The sequence below is a fragment of the Hydra vulgaris genome, chromosome 03 (genome assembly GCF_038396675.1).
Source record: "Hydra vulgaris chromosome 03, alternate assembly HydraT2T_AEP".
Classification (NCBI taxonomy): domain Eukaryota; kingdom Metazoa; phylum Cnidaria; class Hydrozoa; order Anthoathecata; family Hydridae; genus Hydra; species Hydra vulgaris.
In genome coordinates, this window is record NC_088922.1 from 3,905,001 (window position 1) to 3,930,536 (window position 25,536).

Below are 25,536 nucleotides of genomic sequence, written 5' to 3' on the forward strand. Positions count from 1 at the left end.
ATTTTCTGATGATACCTGATAATTTCTGATGATTTCTGATTATTAGAAGTCAACACTCTGATTGCTTGGATAGGGCATTTGAGCTTTTGATTTCACTCCTGGCATGGAATGGCCCTCTCATTGGTTGGTGATCTTTAACTCAGATAAAACTTAATTATTTTCAGCAAATCGTTACTGCAATAATCTGGAATTTTTTTCGTCTATGAATGGTAAAGATCAGTCATCTAGATTGGGTCTTCTAGGATTATCTCTTACTTCTGATCTTTGCTAGAAGCCACATATCAAATCCATTACAAAATTAGCTAAGGTGGCATCTCTTTATCATGCTTCAGATATCTTACTCCGGATTCTATTCTTTATCTCTATAAATCTCTAATCTGTCTTTGTATGGAATTTTGTTGTCATATCTGTTGAGGATCTTCCAATGATACTCTTTAATGATGCCTACAAATATTACAATAGTAGTTGCTCTAAAGCAAGTAGAAAATAAATTTTACTAGATGGCACCAGAGCTAGAGTCTCTGGTGCCATCTACTAAAATTTATTCTCGTGTTTCTTGTCATTCAATTAAGTCTCGTCCTTATACTGTGTCTGTTCCTAAGTGCTCTCAATCTTTTGAATGTTCTGTTAATTGTTATCATGCCTTCATCATTAGTCTTGTTTAAAACAAAAAAAATCATTATTTATGTTTAAATATTTATTACTATTATAATTAGAAACTTTGGTTAAAAACCTTTGAAGGTTTAGAGATTTTTATTGTTTTTATTGTTTTTTATAATTTTTTTTTAAATTTATTTAGTTCTGCTATTCGACTAATTTGTTAAAGTTTCCTTACTGTGGAAATATGATTTCAATTTAGTAAATTTTGATGATTTCAAATTTACTTTATTAATCATGAGCCAACAGTTTAGGAAAAGAGCTCAAATTCAACACAAGGCAATACTTTAGTTTTAATGACTGTACTCTTGGCTTTTATTACATTTTTTGTATTTTTAATAGCTGAACTTTTGACTTTATTATGATTTGTATTATTAATAGCTGTACTTTTGATTTCTAATATATGATTTGGATTTTTGATGGCTGTTCTTTTGGCTTCTATTATATGATTTTTATTTTTAATAGCTGTACTTTTGACTTCTATTATAGTATTTGTGCTTTTGATGGCTGTACTTTTGGATTCTATTATATGATTTGTATTTTTAATAGTTGTACTTTTGACTTTTATTACATGATTTGCACTTTTGATAGTGTATTTTTAACTATCGCATATTTCGCTCTTTTGATAGCTGTACTTTAATAGATGTACCTTTGACATCTATTACATGATTTGTACTTTAGATATCTGCTTTATATTGCAACATATAAAATAGCGAAAAGTTATGTCTTTCAGTAGCAAAATAGAACATGTCAAAGGTTTAACTCACACCATACGTTTGATTGTACTGATGATATAAGAGAGAATTTTTTTTTAATCTTTAACAATTTTGCTTAAGTTTTTATTCACGTAAGGCTGAGCAATTACTGAGTAAAAACAATTGCTCATATTTATTCACCCGGCCTATTTAAAATAATAATTATAGTTAAACTCATAGTAAGTGATTTGCTTTTGTTTGTTTTTTTGAGATTAATATTTGCAGAGTTAGGTTACTAGTTTTTTTTAACTAAGATTAAAAAAAAATTCTCTCGTATATCAACAGCACAATCAAACGTATAGTGTGAGTTAAATTTCTGACATGTTCTATTTTGCTAATGAAAGGCATAGCTTTTCGCTTATTTATATATTGCAATATAAAGCCGATATCTAAAGTACAAATCATGTAATAGATGTCAAAAGTACATCTATTAAAGTACAGCTATCAAAAAAGCGAAGTATGCGATAGCCAAAAAAACACTATCAAAAGTGCAAATCTTGTAATAAAAATCAAAAGTACAGCTATCAAAAGTACAACTACTGAAATAGAAGTCAAAAGTACAGCTATCAAAAATACAAATCGTAATACAAGTCAAAAGTACAACTATTAAAAATACAAATCATATAATAGAAGCCAAAAGTACAGCCATCAAAAGTAAAAATATTGTAATAGAAGTCAAAAGTACAGCCATCAAAAATACAAATCGTAATAGAAGTCAAAAGTACAACTATTAAAAATACAAATAATATAATAGAAGCAAAAAGTACAGCCATCAAAAGTACAAATCATGTAATAGAAGTCAAAAGTACAGCTACTAAAGTAAAGATATCAAAAGAGCAAATCATACAATAGAAGTCAAAAATACAACGCGAGTTGTATATCTGATGTCTGTTATATCGCTACTGAAAGAAATAACTTGTCGCTATTTTTTATATTGCGGTATCCAACATATCAATAGAACTAATCGTGCAATAGAACTCGAAAGTACAGCGCGAGTTCTTAGGGAAATCATATGGAAAGACTAGTCATATGGAAAAGATTGCATCTTTTCCCTATGGCTTGTCGCTGATTTATATATAGCAATATCTAACAGATATTAATAATAGAAATCGAGATTACAACACGAGTTATATCCCTGCCATCTATTGTATTTCTCTAATCATTTATTTTATCTCCGGAAAAAAAAATCTGTTTTAGAAGTCAAACGTACACAAACTATAATTACGGCAACTGTTTATAATTTGAAATCGAGGCGTACTTTCGACTTCTATTATATATTGCTTACCAAAATCTTTAGTCAAGTAAAAGAAGAAACGGCAAATTTACCAAAAATATCTAAAGACGGGGGAAATTATAATAATCTTTACTTAGAAAACAAAAAACCCACCCTATAAGACTACAAAAAAAAAAAAAAAAACTTATTCACTTAATAAATAAATAGTTGCAGAATTTGTTTTTACGTGGGGACGAAAGAATTATTTTAACTTATACCCCGTTCATACTGACGATAAAACACGTTTTAATTGTCGTATTTTAAACGCGTTTTACATTTTACTATTCTCATCAAATTTAAAATTGGTTTTAATTAAAACACGCAACGTTAAAAGTTGTTTTAATAAAACAACGTCGCGAGGTTGTTTTAATTGCGTTTTATTACCCTGAACTGTTTTTAAATGGCGGAGGAAAAAGCTGTTGCTGAAGAAAAAGTTAAATCTAGAAAGAGAGCTAGACATTGGGATGATGAGGAAACAAAAATACTAATTAGTAAATGGTCAGAAGATAATATCCAAGAAAAGTTGAAGTCATGCACAAGGTTTTGTTTTGTTTTTTTCAGTTAAGTTGGATCAAATTGAAATAACTTGTTAAATAAAATCAAACCACTCGTTACTAAATAGTTTAAATAAATCACAAATAGACAAGAAGTGATTACGAATTACATTAATATTGAATAAACAAGGAAATGAATGTTTATAAATTGTACTTTTTACAACAAGATATTTATTTCTCTTTGATAGTTAGCACAATATATATATATATATATATATATATATATATATATATATATATATATATATATATATATATATATATATATATATATATATATATATATATATATATATATATATATATATATATATATATATATATATATATATATATATATAACTTCATATTTTTTGGATTTTAGAAAAGGAAAAATTTGGGAGGAAATTTTGCTATTCTTGCAAGCTTCTGGATATGAAGACAGAGATAAAGAGATGTGTAAAACAAGAATTCACACATTGACAAGTGCATATCGCAATTATATTGATAATAAACGAAATACAAGTGGGACTGGTCCTTCCAAAAAACCATCCTGCTTTGATGAAATTGATAAGGTTCTTAGTGACAAACCAACCACATTACCAACTTTTTTGAAAAGTTCCTCAGGCATGAATGTTATTATTGAAAAAACTGCAGAAGTGAATAATTTTAATAATTGTGTTAATGAGTTAGTAAACTGTGAACATATAGACATTGAAACTACTCCGTCAAGTTCTAAATCTGAAGAGTTGGTAAAAAAAGATAATAGTTTTTACTTTAAAAAATCCAAAAAGAAAAAATCAAGAAGTGAGGTAATGTTTGAACAATTAAATGCCACTGTTAATAAATTTATGACCTCTCAGGCTGATATTGATCATAAAATTTTAGAAAGTATTTTAGAAAACCACAAACAAGAAGAATCATGTGTTATATTAAAAGTTCGTCAAGTTGAAGATTTATATTTTATTGAAATAGAACTTTCATTGGCAGATTTCACTCTTGAAAAACTTACTTGCACAATAAAAGAGGAATTTTCAGTTCAAGATAATGCATCTTTATTGATTACCAAGTTACCAAATGTACTTATCCGAAATGATAAGGATGTTAAACTGTGTGTTCAACTGTTGTATCTAATCTCTTTAAAAGACATTGAAATCGACCTTTTAATCTTCCAAATCCATTCTCCACCACCACACGACATTTACTAAGAGAAACGTTAAACTTTGCTTCTTCTATACTAAGATTTCCACGATCTGAGTAAGGTTTCATAAGCCAATTTTTAAGGGGATATGCTGAATCACCAAGGATAAGAGGACCAATTTCAATATTATCAATTATTTTAGATAAGTTTGTAGGTAAAAAGGTTCTAGCCAGACACTCTTTATATAAGGGAGAATTTTTAAAAACCCTTGAATCGTGTGATTTGCCAGTCCACCCTACAAAAATATCTCTAAATAAATACTTGCTGTCTACCAATCCCTGTAAAATAATGGAGTGATATTCTTTTCTGTTTATATAGTCCTCTGAATTTTTATGAGGAGCCTTTATTCTTATGTGACATCCATCAACTGCTCCAACTACTTGTGGAAAACCATATAATTTTTCAAAACTTACTATAATCTCCATTGTTTCTTCCCTTGAGGGTAAGGAAATGTATTTCTTCATTAAGTTATCAACAAAATGTTTACAAATTCTGTGAACTATTGTACAAACAGTTGATTTTCCTAAGCCAAATAAATTGGCTATTGTTCGGTAATCTGCAGATCCACTTAAAAAGTAAAGTGTCACAGCTAACTTCATTTCTAAAGGCAAAGATTTACGAAAGTTAGTGCCTTGTATAGGCATAAAAGGTGAAACTTCCTTGCACAGATAATTAAAGGCTGCTTTAGACATTCTTATGTTTTTTATCCAATCATCTTCGTTCCAACAGTTTACCATTGTTTCGTACCAAAAGCTTTGACTGCGAGGTTTAGTCCAAATTTTTCTGTAAACCGCAAAATTATAAGCAGTAATACAGTTTATCAGTATGTGCTGCAATTGCAGTCTTCTTTTTTTCCTTGATATGTACAATAATACTCGTAACTTCGAGATCAAGTTTTTCTTTGAGAGCGCCATTTTCGAACGTTAATATAAATACTAAAGAACGTTCAATCTGAACGCAAGAAAACTGAAAACATGTTTATTATAAAACTATGTTTACATTAAAACATGTTTATTTAAAACAGAATTTAGTGTGAACTGGGTATTACTTGTATTTTAACAAAACTGAAAGATTTAAAACTAAATAACTTTATCAATTCTAAACCAAAACGTCGTCCCCAAACAAATTATTGTAGTACAACCTTTTCTAAAAAAAATAACATCTACATGTACGTATATACTATTTATTTTCATGGGTGGGTTTTTATTCTTCAACACCTACATAAAATCATTTCTGGCGTTTTTTGGACGAAGTTTTTCAAAAATATATTAACGATTTTTTTCCGCGATAAAATGTCACGTGACAAAACTCCCTAATCTATGACTAAAAATCAACTCGTTGACTGAATTTAAAAATGAGATTGTAATTTCATAATAAATTGATTATAATTTTTTTTATATTTTATAACAGGACTTACATTGATAAAAGAATTGTAATGGTTTCTGAAGTAATTTATCCTGTATAAATATTCGTCAAATAAAAAATAAAAGAAATAACGCGATGCTGTAGATTTTGATATTTTGAATAACCAAGTTGTGTAAAAAATTGTAAACACATTTTTTAGCCACTTATATATACATATATAACTGATCTTCTGTTTTAATTTTGGTAAAGGACCAGATTTTTCCTCAATAACTAAAATATGAGTATTTTTGGATAGTGAAATTTAATATTTTGTCCTGTACCGTAAAATCGCCTAGGTTCGGTCACTTAAGCTTTGAATATTTATTTATCACACATAATTTAAAAATTTTCAATTTTTATTCCTAAAACATACAGAAAATTATATTGATATTGTAAAATAAAAAAATGAAAAATAAAAACTTTACTCAGTATTAAATTTAAAATGAAAACATCTACTTTGACCGAACTTTCAATACCATCTCATAAGTTCGGCCGCTATATAAATACTAATAACCTATCACAAACTTAACGTCACATATAACGAAAACTAATTTTTAAATGTTTTTTTATTGTAAAAATATGATATAATTTCAGATAATACCAGTAACTAAGGAGGGCATCTCCCCAGGCTCACAAAAAATGAAAACAAGAAGGAGCACATAAAAAAAGGCCTTTTTTAAATATAAGTAGTAGTATTTTTAATTTTTATTTTCTACTATTTTATTACTGTGGCCATTATCACATTTGGTTGGCCACTGGTTAATAAAATTAAAAATATATTTTTCAATTAATTTAAAAGGGTTTTTTCAATCAACAAAAAAACATTACTTTGCTTTAAATGAACTCGTATGATTATTGGCAATTCTTGCACGTATTGTTGACCGTAATAGAACAGCAAGATGCAACTAATCGTTACAGGAGCTGTAATTTTATATTAAAAAAAAGATGTCATAAGCTTGACATTTATTTAGAACTCAAAGAACCGTCAGTTAATTTTGATATTATGAACAAACTTTTTATTCAAATAAAATACCATTAGTGTGTAACCATAATAAAAACGTCAAAATTTACTGGTAAATTTACAGGTAACAATATTACTGCTAGTTGTCTCCTTCGTTGTTTATCCGTGAATGACCGAAGTTAGAATATTTTAAAATTTTTTTATTTTTTATAAAAAAAGTAATTAACTTTCATAAACTAATAATTTTTTTTCGTAAATACAATTAATTTGGTGATTCTTAATAATACTAAGATTAAATTTAATCATTTATTTTAATAATTTGCTTATTTTAGATTTTAATAGTATGGATTTTTTTAAATTGTTGTTTTGCTGAAGAATTATTTCAGTAGGTTGCATATAAACATTTTTTTTTATAGATTCATATTTACGAACTAATTACAAATATATTTGAGAAAACAAAGTTTATAAAATTTGAGTTTTGCATCCATTTTTTATATTTTTTCTTAAATGACCGAAGTTACATGGTGATAGAACTTAGGCGATTTTACGGTATTTAAAAATTTGCACTAACTAATGAACTGTTCATCTTCAATACCAGTATACTTTTGGAACAATTTTTGATCTGATGACGTATTTTCTTAACTTTAAATGTTTTCTTTTATATTGATTTAATTGATTTTTTATTTTCTACTTAGGATTCTAAAAGATGCATTTTAGATATCTAAAAGACGCATTTTAGATATCAACTCTTTCTTTTCTTTTTGTAATAAACTAATTTTATGTTTTAAGTCGTCACAGCGACAACTTCTTTTTAGGCTGGTGTCAACCTCAAATTTTCTGTTTTTCGGAGAGGATTTTTTTTTTACATCAACTTCTTTTTAAATTGAAAAATAGATGGGAATGCTCGCATTTTAAGAGTTTTTCTGCCAATATATATTGATAATTGAATAACTTCAACTTTAAAATGAAGCTCACATACTAAAGTTATATCTTTTATAACAAAATTTTAAATAATCCAATGCCTGATTTGTTTCCTTGAGAATCGTAAAACGCACTTTTGCATTGTGCAGTACAACAATAAACTCCTCCAAAATCAATTTTTTCAACTTTTTTCAATGTAGAACAGGCACATTCACACATATTTAAAGAAATACTTATACAGGTTAGTAACTAAGTTGTAAAGAAATTTTAAGTTAAAACTTTAAATAAATAATTCAAAAAAATTTACAAAATAAAAAAGCTAATAATTATTAAATACGAAAAAAATCAACATAAAAAATAAAAATCATTCAAAATATTACAAGTTTAGCAAAAATTCATGAACCACTGAAGCGTAGACTATATACCTGGATACGGAGGTGGAGGAGGTTCAATTACCCCTAAAATAGAAATAATAGATAATTATAGTATATACAATTTATATACTATAGTTATGAAACTCATGATGAAGCAAAAACAACAGCAACAAATCTTCAAAAAATCAACATTTTTTATTGCTTTTTTGTCTGTAAATTGAAGAATTTAAACAAATTATAAAATTATCAACAATGAAACTTGTTTTGTGTTCCGTCTGAAAAAAGACATAAAATCGCTTAACAGCCATTAAAAAGATACGAATTGGGCTTAAAATTATTTCTTGCAGTTTAACAACAATATAATTGTTTGTAACTTGTGAGTTCTTTATGTAATCTTTTCAAGACACTATATTTTTTGTGTTCAAGACATCAAACATCTACCTTAGTTAGTATAGCTTAGCTTAATAAAGTCATTAATTTTTGAATTTTTAACAAATTTTCTATTTAAAATAAACAAATACCATTTAATACTAAAAGATTGTGAACTAAAAGATTGTGAACTAAAAGATTGTGAACTAAATATTATCAAAAAAGTAGAATGAAAGTAAAAAATCAAATCAAAAAAGTAATAATAACTGCTACCTATATTTTGCTGTAGAGGTGGATATTGTTGTGGTAGAGGTGGGTATTGTTGTGGTAGAGGTGGGTATTGTTGTGGTGAGGCTGCTAAATTTGGTTGAAAAGGTGCTGGGTTTTGGGAAAGAGGATCTGGATATTGTTGAATAGGAGGTTGATATTGCTGAGCAGGGGGATACATCAATGGTTGCTTGAGTCTATCATCATATGGAGGATATGCTTGTTGAACAGGGTATGGACTAGGATTAAAACTTTGCTTAAAGTCGTGATTAGATTCAATATTAAGATCAATCGTATCTGGAGCTGAGTTCGGTACCGCGCCATATTGTGGAGTTACATTTTTGTTAGATTGTAAAAGACGCCTTCTTCGAATACATCGATGTACAATAACAAAAAAAACAACAATGACAACCAATACTGCGGGAATGACGTACTTTGTAATATTTTTGTTATTCAAGAGAATCTTAAGAAACCCTAAAGAAGAAAAATAAAATTATAATTTTGGAAAAATTATAAATCAAATTATTACAAAAATTTTTAAACTTGAAGAATTTTTTTTTAAAACAAAAAATTAAATAAAAATGATTTTCACCTTAATAGTAATGTAGTATTTTTACAAACACCTGAATATTTTAAAGGTGGCTATGCCTTCTGAAAATCCCAAAACATAATTTTTTTAAATAACATTTAAAAAACCTCCTAAAAAAGTCCTAGCCCCTAAAATCACCCATATCTTTTTTCTAAGATATGGGTGATTTTCTAAAATACTCCTAATTTATTTGTCCTGAGCATAATACCATAATAGATAAACTATTGTCAGCCAATGGACTATAAAGTCAAGGAATGGTATATAATCGGCACAGCTGTATACTGTGTGAAAACTTACAAGTTATTCAAATAATATGCAGTTGAGTTTAAAATATTTATTTTGATAAAGTTTTTCTTTCGTATTTGTGTTAATCAAAATTATTTTATTTACAATTTAATCTTAATTTTTTTTTTTTTTAATTTTAATTCACCTCCTCAAAGTCCCAACCTCCCCAAAGCTAATCTGCAGTCAAGGAGGCTACTTTTAGTTGTGGTTACAACCCTCAACTGTGTAATGCGAAAACGCAAACTTTGACGAACATAGCAGGGATTTTGCAGGGAAGTGGTAGGGATCGAACTCAGAACTTCTTGCTTATGAGGCGAGCACTCTACCACTACACCACTACCGCATTAAGTTGATATAAAAAATTTTGCATTTTAAGAATAAAAATTGTCAGTCAATTATAAAAATAATATATATAATAAATAATTACAGGTATATGCACCACAAAAACTAATGCACCCAAAAACTGTAACCAGGCAACTGTAGCCTATTTATACATAATAAGTAAAAAAATTAAAACTTTCTGTACTTAAATGTTCAAGCTAATGGAAAAAAACAACTGATATTTCTATAGCTTAAAGTAATTTTTTTGAGTTTTTTTCTGGTTTTTTGCAAAGTTGATTTTTTAATACACTCTTGAGTGTCCTTTTCAATAATAATCAAATGGTTAATTCATTTATTAATATTAAGTTTGATATTATTGAGCCAAGTTCAACCTAATAGTGATGTCGTTTTTGAGGTGCATTTAGCAAATAAACATAAAAGTCAACTAACATAACTAGAAACTGTTTATCATAACATGAAATAATAAATGAAGCATTACATTTTAGATGAATGGTTTAGTTATACATAAACTCAGTATCTCAGTATTCGTAAATCCTTCATCGCTTTTTGAAGTATCACTACCTGCATTAGATAAGCTATCATTATCTGCATTGAATAAGCCATCACTATTAGTAAACGACTGGGGCTGGTATTTGACCTGAGCCAAAGCCAGTTTAATGGCTGGGGCTGTATAAATATTGGTGCATATTGATATGATATATAAAAACAAGTCAATATGCACCCATTTTTATACAGTCCTGTCCATAGAACCGGCCTTGGCCACAGTCAAATACTAGCCCCAGTCGTTTACTAATCACTATCAGCATTTAATAAGCTCTTTTTTTGATTTGATGCTATTCTTTTTTTTTTATTAACACTGCATGCTAACTTGCTGCATTGAGATTTTAAAATATTTTGGACACTTTTTGCTATTTTTACTCTACAAATGTTTTCAGTACACATTTCTCTGTACACACACATTTCTCTGTACACACACATTTCTCTGTACACACACATTTCTCTGTACACACACATTTCTCTGTACACACACATTTTTCTGTACACACACATTTCTCTGTACACACACATTTCTCTGTACACACACATTTCTCTGTACACACACATTTCTCTGTACACACACATTTCTCTGACATTTAATCAAGATTTTCCTCTTTTCTGCACTTTGCACTTGTTTTCTAACTTTTTCTTCTTTCTTTTCATTTATGTCTTTAACTAAACTTAAAGCGTCTTTAGCTTTCATTGACCCATACACTTGAGTTACTTGTGTTGAATTGCGTGATAGATGTGGCTTTACTTTTTTAATGCTTATAAATCCTGGTATCTCCTCTAACTGGATATTCTTCTAATGCAACTCTAATCAGTTTGAGCACTTTCAAACTTTTTTTTTCCAATAAAATGCAAATTCTCTTTTTTATTTGGGGAGACAAAAGAGGAATCAGGGGTTGATTGATTGATTGTGTGGATAAAACTGATGGCTTTTTAGTAGTCTCCATGCAAAAATCTGCTCTATCAAACTTTTGGTGTTGCTTGAATTTGATACTCAATGCTTTATTAATTACACCAACTATGCTAATTCAAGTCCAACCATTTTGTAAATACTAAATACTAAAATAAAAACAAACCTGAGAATGACATAAAGGGGTGGATGCTAACACGCTATCTGTTTTCTTTTTGCATTTTTTTACATTGATCTTTTTTCGCTTGTTAAACATGTTTTGAATAAAATCTTTGCCAAAATGCTAAATCCAAAAAAATAAATTATGCAAACGGATCAGAATATTAAAAAATTTTTTTTTTTTTTAAAGTTTGTGTAAATACAATTTAGATGATAGTGATATTTTCGCTGTTCTCTTAACTTCTTGTTGGTATGTTCTCTTATTTTTAATGTATCTAACATTAATTTGGTCAATTGTGCTTTATTGACATTTTGCAAGGATCAATTTTTATTTTCACCAAACATTTAATTGAATTCTCTTCTTCTAATATTAAGCATTATTGCGGTTCTTTTCCTGTCTATATTTTATCATCCAGACAACGATTTATTGTTTCTTGATCTTTAATCAAAAGGAAAAGTCCTGATTTAAAGGCACACTACCTGCTTACATCTTTATTTTTGCACCATGCTGCTTTTGCTGAACAATTTGGAAAACGTAAGATAAACTTTGTAGTCATTTTTAGAATATTTTTAATATTTATTCCTGTGTAATAATTACAAATATGTTTACAAGATACTTTAACAATAATTCAATACAGAGACAAGCAAAACTAGTTTAGTTACCTGTGGTATAGGTATATACCTATATTACTTACATATATATATATATATATATATATATATATATATATATATATATATATATATATAACATCTAAATATAATATCTATACCACATATGTATGTATATAAATAAATATTAGCTTTATGCAACTTTAAGATGTATTATTAGATATAAAAAAAACACTAAAGTAGTTTTTGGGGTGCATATGATGTGGTTTTTGAAGTGAAAAACATAATAACAAAAAACTGCAAGCACATATACAACCCACTCAGAATATCATAAAACTAATGCAAATTAAATCCTGAAGCTTAAACTTTTTTTTGTTGTTGTTGTTGTTGTTATTCACCTCCTCAAGGCTGAGAAGGCCACTACAGATGAGGAGGCTACTTAATAGTGGTTATAACCCTCTCTCAACTCTATAACTCCGAAACACGAACCTTGTCGAACAAGGCCGCTGCGCAGAGAACAAGTTGAGCGTGGTACTACCAGGGACGTAGTGGGGATTGAACTCGGAACCTCTCGCTTATGAAGCGAGCGCTTTACCACTACACCACTACCACATACCACAAACTTGTTTAGATCATGTTTTATTAGTATTTTTGTTGACATGGTTTTCGAGGAAGCGATTTTTTTTCAACTCAAAAAAACATGATTTTTTGACAGACTAAAAAATAGAATTATTTATTAAATTAGTATATAATTTAATAAATAATTATTTTACTTAAATTTAATTTAATAAAAATTTTAATAAAATATTTTACTTAAACTTAAATTAATAAAAAATTAATTTACTGTTTGCATTTTATATTTATCAGTCACAGGTATACATTGTTTGTGTTTGTTATCACTAGCATGGTGTTATCACTAGGTGTATAACCTTCAAGCATTATGGTAATAAATAAACTAAATTTCAAGAACTTTGTTTTACGGCTTTTTTATAAATATATATTTATAAACAATTTTTAATCAACAAAATGTAAAATATTTTTCATTTCTAACATTATACCAATTTTTTTTTTTTTACATTTACACTAATTTTCACGATTTTACCGATTTTGTATTATTGTAATTCACCAATTTTGACTTTAATTCGGTCATTGATTTATATTCGGTCATCGATTTGTATTTGGTCATCAAACCACCAGCTGTGCCTTAAGCAACACTGTGTACGCAACTGTGTACGCAACAAAATTAAATTATTTAACCACAAATAGTATATTTAACAGTTTTATTTTGTAAACTTTTTATTGCATATTATCACATATTCATAAAATATAGATTATATTTGTCTATGTACAAATGTTTAAAATTGTACGTAAAATTTGTACTCATTTTATCTACTTCTTACCAAAACATTTCTGTCATCCATTTTTAATCTAAAAAACACATCTTTACTTTACATTGCCATAATATAAAAAAATGGTCACCATGGTCACTGTTAATTTTTTTTTAACCATATTTACTTTTAATTGATAAAAATTTATTCTAATTTCTAGCTCTGCTTCTTTTTTTTTTTTTTGTCAGTGCCAATGAGAATCAAAATTATATTTGTTGAAGAGGTAACAAAATAGTCAAGATAATGGGGCAGTTTATGGCATACTTTTGAAACATTCTAACCAAGTTCAAACAAAACTCAATATTTTACTGCAATGTTTAGTGATAGTCAAACAGCTAAATTTTATTGTGTTGAAAACACAAGTCCACTTATCGTGTGGATAAAATACAAAATTTAAATGTGTAAAATACAAAATTTAGTTTCTGAAATGGCTGTGTGAATCAATGGTTAATGATTTTTGATTATTTATCATTTTTTACTTATTCATCCATGTTGTGTACAATTTACTTATATAAAAAATATAAACTAACTGATTTCCACAGTTGCACAAGATATTAACAATTTTAAAATTTAAAATAAAAGGATTAAGATTGTAACAAAAAATTTAAGTTTCCAAGTAATATTTCCTTAAAAAACTTTGTAAAATCTCCTTAAAAAAACTTTGTAATATCTCCTAATTTATCCAAAATCTCATGATTATTTCAAACATAAAAGGTGTGGCCAGCATGTATATTCTAACCTGCACATCTAGATAACTTGGAAATTCTAAAAGAACTTTTAGCTATTGAAATTAGCTTTTAGAAAGATATTCTTCTTTAGTGAGATATTGTTCAGAGAGATATTCTTCAGAGAGATATTCTTCAGAGAGATATTCTTCAGAGAGATATACTTTAGAGAGATATTCTTTAGAGAGATATTCTTTAGAGAGATATTCTTTAGAGAGATATTTTTTAGAGAGATGTTCTTTAATTTCACCAACTTAAATCAATGACTATCAAGGAGAAAAAGATCTTTGGACTTAAGAAAAACAAAATAGCAGAGCATTAATTAAATAAAGAGCTGGCTTTGGTTTTAAAACCAATTAAAATGTCAGTGAGGAAAGCAGTAAAAAACTTTTTAGCATACCATTAAATGGTGCTCTTTTTACAACTTTTTAACATACTATTAAGTGGTGCTCTTTGCCAAAATCATTTAACCTTTTTAATAAAATTTAATTTCTTATCTTTTTAAGCTAAAACTAAAAATAAAAAAGCCAAAAAATAAAAAGAAACAATATCTAGATTAAAATTTTCCAAAATTATCAAAGCAAATACTTTTTGAGAAAAATATAATAATATCTGACTACATAAAAAAGTTATTGTTGATATATGATTAAGCCTCTAGACAACAAACCATATGACTCTAATTGGTTGTATAACCACCTAAAGTTTTCTGAAATATATTATAAGATAATTTATATTCTTTAACAGACTGAAATTAGATCCAAGCAAAATTTTTACAGATAGGTCCAGAAAAATATTTTGACAAATAAAAATTATTGAGTTTATTTCCTCACTTCTATATTTCAAACAGTTATGCTTTTTATTTTCTTCTTAACTTGATCATCTAATAATTACTGTTAATTTCTTCTTGACTTGATCATCCAATTAGCTTAAGTACTAACTTATAACAATTCACTTGCCATTTCATCCATCAAAAATCCTGCGTTTTTATGGTATTTGTAGTATTTTTGTAGTATTAATCTAGCATTTTTAAACACATCTAGAAATTGGTTCTGTGGTTTTAAGTTTCAAGTAACCTTAAAATGGTTTGAGATTATTATAAAATAATGTTATGTAATACTTCATTTAATACATGTAACACAAACATACATTTACATGTAATACAAACATGGATTTGAGTAAGTAATTAAAGGTTTTATGTTGCTGTAAATATTGGATTTCCCCTGAATGGAATTGAAATTCCTCTACAAAATGGTAACACCTTCTACAAATATAAAAGAATAGAAATATTTTCTTTGCCTTTTCTTCATTATTTGTAAATTAACTTTTAACTGTTTTTATTTGTTTATCAAAAAAACTTAGTTAACAATGCAATCTATTTTGTTTAATTAGTAAACACCAGTTATTACATTGATATTACATTACTTTGTCATACTTTAGACTGGACACTTGTTTTTTTTAGACTGGAAATTTTTTTTTAATTACAGAATGAGTTGACTAATTTATTTTTCTTAGCAAATTTTCAAGTTTATTTATAACTAGATATATTTTTTCAATAATTTCATAAACAAAATTATTCAAAAAAAAAAAAAAAAATCTTTAATATTATTTTTAAACTTAATGTAATTCTAATTATTACCATTGTCATTGATTGATCTGTTTTGATTGATTTTATCTGTTTTGAATACCAAAAAATATTTTTAAAATAGTGAACCTTTTTTTTTTTTTTTTTTTTTGTTATTCACCTCCTCAAGGCTGAGAAGGCCACTACAGATGAGGAGGCTACTTAATAGTGGTTATAACCCTATCTCAACTCTATAACTCCGAAACACGAACCTTGTCGATCAAGGCCGCTGCGCAGAGAAACAAGTTGAGCGTGGTACTACCAGGGACGTGGTGGGGATTGAACTCGAAACCTCTCGCTTATGAAGCGAGCGCTTTACCACTACACCACTACCACATATACTTTCAAGAAAAGCCTCTCCACAATACTTTCTAGTACTTAGTATTAATTGAACAAATCCAAAATTTAGCAAAAAAAAGAATAACTACTTTTTACATTGAAAAAATAAACAAAAAGTAAAACGAAACCTAAAAAATAAATTAGGTAATAAAAAAAACCCATCAATACAAAAAACAAAAAATTTAGTAGTTTATAATATTATGTTAACATTAGATTTAAAAATTTAATGTTTATTATTATTAGCATTAGAAAAAAAATAATTATACCTGTGAAAAGTTATTATACCTGTACTTTTCCAAGCTGTAATCCCAATAACAAAACCTCGATTTGAAGTCAAACTTTTATAGTTTAATATATCCATTTGGACTTCTAAGTTATAATAATCAGTTAAAATTGAAAATGGTTTACTCTTCCGACAAAAACTCCATTTTTTTAGAGATTTGATACCTTCATCAACATAAAAGTAAATTAAAATCCTGAGAGATAAAATTTAAATTTTTTTTTATTAAATTTCAATTTTATTTAATAAAAAATGTGAATTTACTTTATTTCCTCAGTTGCCAAAATATTAACAAATTTAGAATTTTAAACTTATGAAAGGACTGTAAAAAAAACTTAAAAAACAAGTTGATTCAGAAAAAAAATAGGAAACGAGAGAGTTCTGAGAAAAAAAACTAGATTAAAATTTTTTTAGAGCATAATCAAACAGTTACAGTTAATAGACGCAACTTGGCTAAATGATAAGTCACGCAATATTGTACTTTTTGGTGGAACAAATGATGAGTTTGCTAGACCAGCAACGTATATACTTGTAGAAACAAGAAAGGTACAACAATGGTAGAAGACTGTACAATAATAGGACAGAGACTCAAGCTTGGTTGAGAATGTAGGTCAAACTAAATTAATGTGTTTTGGACCTTGTTTAAAATTGGAAGAATTGAAAAAACATAATTGGAAGATCCGACCCAAATATAGACAAAGTATTCTATACAAAGATGGATGAAAATTTTTTAAAGGTAGAGATTGATACGAGGAGTAATAAAATGACAAGCACAAACCCTTCAATATCAAGAGTAACAGTCTTTGTCTTCTATATAATCTCATTATACACATATGGAACTTTTTTTTTATTGGAGAGGATCAAAACTCTAATGATTGTCAGAGAGAAAGTAGCTGTACTCAAAATTAGATATTAAAAGTTTATTAAGTCAAGACACAAAGATCTAGCTTACAATAGTAAAACTGATTATGCAGTAGTTAAAGTGATAAGAGAAAACTTCTGACTTTTTATATAATAGAACTACAAATCTAGCAGACAACCATTATCTAGCAGGAAACTATTATTTAGCACAAGAAAGAAGAACAAAATCTGCACAAGAAGAAGAAAATTATGAGGTAGTGCAAAGCTTGACTTTAAACAGACAAGAAATAATAAAAAATTCATGTATTCTAGATATAGACAGTACATACTGTCTCATATAGACAATATGTACAAGATAGCCTCATACAAAAAATTTCATGTATTCTAGATATGTATTCTATATATACATACAGTCTCTTATAGACAGTAATAAGTGTGATGATAATCTGATGTTGAACAAAATAAAAGTTTGATTAAGATTATAGCATGATTTAACAACTTATAACAAGGGGAAACTTATAACAAGGGGAAACTTATAACAACTTATAACAAGGAGACAACTTATAATAGGAAACAACTTATAATAACTTAAAGGAAAGTAAATAAATAAAGGAAACAACTTATAATAACTTATAACAAGGAGAAAGGAGCAAAAGGAAATGATTTGCACGGTCAAACAATGAGCCATAAAGTTAATTACGTAGGGGTTGAAAGGACAAAAACTTTGAGCTCTGGCATCAGCAGTGCCAGTGGTACTAATCTGTTCAGCATGATTTGGATCTAAGTCACCATTAACAACAATAATGGCTTATGATTAAAAGAAATGGCTTGGTCAATTTGATCAGAAATAACATTGAAAAGAGTGCAGTCTTGGGAAGAAGAATAATAAAGTATAAAAAAATGGTGATTGAATGAAGCCAAAACTGTTTCAATCTTTTAAAAATATTAATAAGAGATAGATTGAAACAGTTTGGTGGTAATGATGGATTTTTATGTTTAATATTTTTAACTACAATAGCTTGTTAAATCATAAAAGAGAACTAGACTAGAAAATACACATAAACACTTTCAAACAGTTGCCTGATTTTTCAACCCAAATTTGTAGCAAAGAACTCCTTGTGAGACCTTAACAATGCACACTTAATATACTGATAATTTTTGTTGTAATCTGCCTCAGAGTTTGAAAAAAGCTTACAACCAGCTGGCCTTTTAGAACTATTAAACTGAGCTTTAAAACTGTAACTTAACTAAGAGATAACAGAATAAGTTATATTGTCACTATTAATTAGCACAAGTAATTTTAAACAAAAAATTTGAGAAATATTAACAAAGAAATTTTTTCAAACATCAGGTACACACATTTCTCTAAAGAGTACAATAAAATTATATTAAAAATTATAATAACTATAGTTTAAAAAAAAAAATTATACATAATTTGACAAAACGCAGACATATGCATCAAAGGGCCAACCTGTAAGGCCCCAAATGAAATAAGGAAAAAATCGAGAAGAGATGGAGGATGAAAATATAAGAAAGATATATTAAACAGATGTTCAAGAAAAAATAAAGACTAAATAGTAAAGCATGTAATAAAAATAATAATAGAATATAAGCAACGAGTATGCAATAGGAACTAGCAATAGGAGACTCTTCAGGGTAAACTATGAACCATGCATAAAACCCACCATATATATATATATATATATATATATATATATATATATATATATATATATATATATAATATACAAATACATATATATAAACATAAGCATATATAGAGAGATAACCTACGATACAAATATACACATAAATGATTAAACCAAAAGGGGAGCGGAAAATGGTAATAAAAATTTTGGTATTTTACAACTTAATTAAAATTAAGTAGCCTTTTCCAGCTCACTCACACCCCCACAAAAACTTAGGCGAACACATAAAAAAGTGTTTCCCAAAGAAAGTTTTTTTTTTTAAATTGCAACATCTTTTTTTGTTCATCAAATATTATTACGAAAAATTGTAAAAATACTTATATGTATAAATTATTTTAATTAGAACTTAAAACATTTTTTTGTTGCTTTTATTTTAATTATCTAATTTAGTAAAATGTTAATTTTGCTGTAATTATTTTTAATTAGAAATTAAGTTTAATTAAGTCTAATTAAAATATTTATTTAATTAGAAATTAAGTTGTCTGTTAATTTTATTTTAATTTTGTCATTCTAATTATTCTGATTTAGAACTTAAATAAAACATTCATGAAAAAAAAATGCTGATGAAAAAAAAAAAAAAAAACCGTTTTGATGTTTTTATTTTAATGATTTTATTTACGATTTAAATGAAAAAATCAAGATGTTGGTCTTTCCATTTTTACTTTAATTAATTTGCTTAATATTTATATAAAACAAGTCAGGTTAGGTCAGGTTTCAGATCAGGTCAGATTATCCTGCTAATGGTAACATGTAATCCAGTACAACCTGTTTCATGTCCTACTCCCTAGTAGGATATGCTTTTTTAAGCAAAGGCTAGGCGATGTTATCTTAGACTTAGACAGTACACCCCTGTCTTGGGGCTCTTGGTTAAGTAAAGACTAGAGATGGTGTCTTGATAAAAATACTCATTTTGGGCAGACATTAAATGCATCCGGCAACTGTTTTGTAAAAAGCCTTAAGGCTAAGCCTTAAAAAAATTAAGGGTAGACAAATTATATCTGTTCCCCAGCTTCACACCCTTTCTTCATCTATTAGGCTGTCGTAGATGTATTTATATAGATTGTTTCCAGTTTACTATGTTGAATGCTGGATCTTCTTAACTCATTACATGCGTTTTACTTTAGTCTCAGTTTTTATGACTAGGTAACTCATTCCATCATCTCCTAATGAGGGTACAGCTTTAATACTTAGTTTTATGGTTCTAAGGCTGTCAGGTTCCTAAACTCTGTGGTAGCTTTCAGAGAGGTTGATTCCATCAACAGCTGTAAGATATCAAAAATATCTTTCCCCGAACATCAGTACTTTAGAATTGGCTTCCTTTATCTTAATTTTCTGATTCATATAAATTGTAATCTTTCAAGTCGTCTGTTAATCATTTTATTGCTCTAAGTGGCTTAAATTATTTTTATTTTTTCGTTTGTTGCGCTCTCGTCAGTGGAGACTATTTAAACATGAGGAATATTTACTGGCTTCAGTATATACATTGACTATCTTATAGCCTGCTGCTGCTAGGAAGTGTGCTGCTACATCGACTGAGTGTTTGGCATAGGACAGCTATCTTTTTTCTTTTATTATGCTAATAAATGTCCCTTATTTTTTTATTTTATTAAATATCCCTCATGTTTCCAAAGTCTCCACTGACAAGAGTGCAAGCCACTTAACTGTACCTTTACCATATACATATATAGGGTGACCAGAAAAAACGGAGACAAAATTTAATATATCCTGATAATAAAGTTTTTTACGGTATCCAATTAATTTTATTGGTTTTCGGACTCTCCATGTTTTTATGTTTAGTATATATATGTTCTTAGTTTGATATCTCTAAAATATATTATATTTTAAGAATGTCAAATAAACGTAGTGCAATTTTGGAGTTGTTTCGTAAAGGAATGCGTCAATGTGATATTGTTCGCTTGCTTAATGTGCCTAAGCAAACTGTGTCCAAGGCCATCAATCGCTTCAAGGAGCTCAGCCATGATGGTCGCCGTCCAGGAAGTGGTAAAAGACGCTCTGTCAACACGTCCGCCAACCACCAGATCATCAGGAAGCGAGTCAAGCAAAATTTGAGGGTCTCCATGCAAAAAATTGCCTGTGAAACCGGAATGAAACGTAAATCGGTGTGACAAATGGCAAAAAGAGAGCTTGAACTCATGCCTTACAAGCTCCAAAAAGTTCAATTGCTCACCGATGAAAACAAATGTGTGCGGCTCCAGAGATGTCGCCAACTCAAGCGTTGGACCACTGCTCAAAAATGGGAGCGCATCCTGTTCACGGACAAAAAGCTGTTCACCGTTGAGCAGAGGCACAACCACCAAAACAACAGGAGCTGGTCCACTGAGGCTCCCGTCATGTCGGCCATTGTCGAACAACGCCAAAATCTGCAATCTGTCAAGGTCTGGGGCAGAATCTGCGCTAGAAGACCTGCGGCCCATCGCTGAAAATTTCAAGACGTGTTTGGGCTTATGTATCGCTGCGAGAGGAGGCCACTTTGAAACCAGCTGAGTATATTACTGTGGAAGGTCCATGTTGTTGTTATTCATCGTTGTTTTACTTAATTTTTGTTGGTTTAATAAAAAATGATTAAAAATGCTTGTCTCCATTTTTTCTGGTCACCCTGTATATATATATATATATATATATATATATATATATATATATATATATATATATATATATATATATATATATATATATATATATATATATATATATATATATATATATATATAGTTTTTTTAGACTACTTGACCATGTTTTTATATGGTATGCGTTTTAAGAATTTGCGGCAAAATAAAGCTATAAGAAACTAGAGAATAAAACAGCAATACTCTAAGAAAAGAACTGAATACGAAATAGAAAATCTAAATAAAATAAGCTAAATAAAGTTAAATTGAATATTAAAAAAAGAAAGCTGTTTTTAAAAAAAATAATATACCTAAATATTTTACTTTTTTTGTTTTCTTATTTTTAGGGCGTTTTCAGATTTTCAGACACAGTAAATATGTTTATTAAATAAACTATGTTATTCTTTTATTTAACTTATTCTGCCATTGACAAAATTCAAAAAATCAAATAATATTTTTTACAAATAAATAACAATTAAATATTTTATTAACAATATTAATTTTACATTAAAATAACAATTAAATATTAACAATAAAATAACAATTAAATATTAACAATATTAATAAATATTAACAAAAATATTAACAATAAAATAATAACTAAATATTAACAATAAAATAACAAATAAATAACAATTTTACAAATAAATAACAATTTTCTTATTTTCTATTATATAAGTATTGAGAAAAAACTACAAAGAAAAAAAAAAAAAAAATTCTTAGTAGATTAGTTTAGCTATTTGCAGCAAATTATTGAAACACTTTATAAGTTAAAAGATGCGAGCAGTCATGGCCAGTTTGTCTAAAAAAATTACTTTATTCATGAATGAACAAAGCATGCGACCGCAAGCGCTTCCCGGGAAGGCTTGATATATATATATATATACATATATATATATATATATATATATATATATATATATATATATATATATATATATATATATATATATATATATATATATATATATATACATATATATATATATATTCATTTATGTTTTCTTAAAATAAAAAAATAAAAAACTTTATTGATTATAGAAGATTCCATTAAAACATAAATATTAAAAAATTTCCTCGGGAACATTCTATTCACTTTACAATACTACAGCACAGTTTAAATTATATTTTTGCATCATAATTTAAAGTTTATGATTTGATAAAAAAGAAAAAATATGTATATATATATATATACCTTTTATGAATAACTTATCATTACAAGAAGTGCCTTCTTGATTAATGTCCAAATCCATGACATTAAGTTGAATTATGTCCATAGTATCTCCAGTATTTACAGACCATTTACATTTTTTTATTGGTTTACTATAGGTGAGTGGCCAAGATGGACTAATAATCAATCCAGATGAAAATTGGTTGGCAGAGGAACTATATATTAAAATATGTTTAAAAGAAGCTAAAATCATACATGATTAAAAATAATCAAATCAATCATGCATTCACTCTTTTATACAAAATAATTATCACATATAATGTTATATATAATTTACAAAAGTAATAATTTTATCTTTAAAAACATCTTAAAATTAAAAAAAATCAAAACAAAATGTATTCTTTTAAAAAAAAACTTTTATCAAACCTATAAATGTACTATGCAGCCATAAAAGTATATGTGCTGATAATAATGTATACTAAATTATGCATACTAATATGCAGAGATGTAGGTCTCAAAACCAAGGTCTTGGTCTCGAGATAGTAAACGACCGGGGTTGATATTTGACTGGGGCCGGGTTTAATAAAATATAGCCAGGGCCAGGTTTGTGACCGAGGCTGCATAAACATTTATACATCCTAAAGTAAAATTTTTTTATTCAAAATTCATGTTATATTTTGTTTATATATGCATATATAAACATCATTATGATCAACATGATCATCATAATCATTATTACCATCATCATCATCATCATCATCATCATCATCATCATCATCATCATCATCATCATCATCATCATCATCATCATCATCATCATCATCATCATCATCATCATCATCATCATCATCATCATCATCATCATCATCATCATCATCATCATCATCATCATCATCATCATTATCATCATCATCATCATCATCATCATCATCATCATCATCATCATCATCATCATCTTCAATTTCTCTACAAATACTACACCATATAAATACTAAAGTTTATATAAATATGAAAGGATATTGTATGCCAACATCTAAATAAATAGCAAACATATGTTTATATCCATAATATGTATCAATAAAGCGCATCTCAGAAGCTTTTATTCCTTCTGGACTAAAAGTTTGGAAGCTTTCATTCCTACTCTTCAAGTCTAACCTCATTCTACTCCATATTTTTTCACCATCTTGAGCAGTTGCTTTATTAATCAATTATTTCATCTTTTTTACAAGAACAAATGCCTTTTATTATTCCAAGAAGCCAATGTAAAAATCTGATGTTAAGCTCTGTTATTCCGTCTGATGTTAAGCTTTGTTATTCTCAGTTTAGGTCCTAGAGACTTTTGGTTAGTCTTCAACAATGTCATTAACTAAAGTAAGTCTAAGATTTAATCTTATTAATTATATAATATTTAACAATAATTAGTTTTTAAAAAGTGCTAAATAAGTGGTTCCAATTTTTCAAAACTCTAGAAAACACTTTAACCTTTATAACTATCCTACGATTAGTCTTCACTCTGTTATTAGTTCCTTTATATAAAGGTTTTGAGATTATTAAATTATTTCTTACTAATTGCAGTAATAAAGTTATTCTTGAAGGCCTACACTCTTCTTTATTTCAAGGGTACCACAAGGTATCTTGTGGTCTCGGTCTTGTAAAAACTTTCAAATCATGGTCTTGGATTGATTTTTTGATGTTTTGGTCTTGAAGCATTTAGTCTTGGTCTTGGTCTTGAGCTCTTAAGGTCAAAATATCTAAAAGGTCTTAGTCTTGGTCTTAGCCTTTACTGTCTTGAATAAATCTCTGCTAATATGCAGATATTTATGTATGAATACAATATAATGCATATTATTATGGAAATAATTATGCATACAATATAAAGCATACTAAAATGCTCTAATAATAATATACAGTAATATAAAAACAAAAATGTATTTTGAGCAATCCATATTAATGCGCAAAAAATAGTGCATATATTAAATAATGTATACTAATGTGTCATTATTAACTCTATATTCCTCTAAACAACATCTGCACCCTTTGCTCCTCCGATAACCTTGACTCAATCTGCTAGTAACTTAATGAAACTTAATGTTGGTAACTTAATGAAAGAAACTTTGCATTATTTATAGAATTAGACTTCAAAACATGTGGAATGATGAACCTACCATGACTCGTATAATACAAGTCATGATAATTCATGGCAAATCATGGATTTGAACCCTCGCACTACACTTTGGAAGCGCAATGAGCTTATATTCGACCACTGGAACTTTCCATTTCTCTTTGAGATTTTTTATTTTTCCTTGTATTAACAATAAAAAGCTGGGACTTCAGGCAATATGCAGAAATGTAATATTTCACTTGAAATACTCAGAAGTAATTTATTTTCATAAAAATAACTACATGAAATTGACAAATTCGCAACTTTCGTGTGTGATTCATGAACTGCATTTAACAATTGCTGTGACTCGATGATATATAGTGCAATCCCATAACTTTCTGGAAATTTTTGCTAATATCTAAAATATTATTTTAAAAAATTATACTGTTGAAACTCATATTTTCCGAGAAAGTCAAGTTTATTTATCTTGTAACTAAAATTTATTCTTTGATAACATTACCAATGTATACCATTTTTTGTTTACAAAACACTTATA

General features: G+C 27.8%; 3 protein-coding genes across 5 annotated transcripts in view; 1 reads left to right on the forward strand and 2 right to left on the reverse strand.

Annotated features, from left to right (window-relative positions):
- Positions 1–2,907: 2,907 nt before the first annotated feature.
- LOC136078398 (zinc finger and SCAN domain-containing protein 29-like) lies at positions 2,908–4,314 on the forward strand. Its single transcript, XM_065794169.1, has 3 exons — positions 2,908–3,225; positions 3,604–4,232; positions 4,289–4,314. Exons 1-3 carry the CDS (start codon positions 3,086–3,088, stop codon positions 4,312–4,314), a joined length of 795 nt encoding a protein of 264 aa, XP_065650241.1. The 5' UTR covers positions 2,908–3,085.
- Positions 4,315–4,322: 8 nt separating this feature from the next.
- On the reverse strand, positions 4,323–5,156 carry LOC136078399 (uncharacterized). Its single transcript, XM_065794170.1, has one exon. The coding sequence runs from the start codon at positions 5,154–5,156 to the stop codon at positions 4,323–4,325; it is 834 nt and encodes a 277-aa protein (XP_065650242.1).
- A 2,860-nt stretch (positions 5,157–8,016) lies between these two features.
- The window catches only part of LOC100215240 (uncharacterized), a 48,323-nt gene continuing 30,803 nt past the window's right edge, over positions 8,017–25,536 (reverse strand). For 2 of the 3 annotated variants that reach the window (XM_065792096.1, XM_065792098.1), the window contains exons 3-6: positions 22,904–23,094; positions 16,517–16,678; positions 8,722–9,189; positions 8,017–8,163 (exon numbers count right to left, since the gene is read on the reverse strand). In XM_065792096.1, the coding sequence (XP_065648168.1) occupies positions 8,123–8,163; positions 8,722–9,189; positions 16,517–16,678; positions 22,904–23,094 (862 nt within the window). In that variant the 3' untranslated portion in view covers positions 8,017–8,122. The remainder of the gene's footprint in view (positions 8,164–8,721; positions 9,190–16,516; positions 16,679–22,903; positions 23,095–25,536) is intronic. The other variant, XM_065792097.1, reaches the window with a different exon arrangement.

Coding starts and splice junctions, on each gene's coding strand:
- LOC136078398 (XM_065794169.1), top strand. CDS start 3,086: ATGGCGGAGGAAAAAGCTGTTGCTGAAGAAAAAGTTAAATCTAGAAAG. Junction 3,226..3,603: donor AAGTTGAAGTCATGCACAAG/GTTTTGTTTTGT, acceptor TTTGGATTTTAG/AAAAGGAAAAATTTGGGAGG. Junction 4,233..4,288: donor CACTCTTGAAAAACTTACTT/GCACAATAAAAG, acceptor TTGATTACCAAG/TTACCAAATGTACTTATCCG.
- LOC136078399 (XM_065794170.1), bottom strand. CDS start 5,156: ATGGTAAACTGTTGGAACGAAGATGATTGGATAAAAAACATAAGAATG.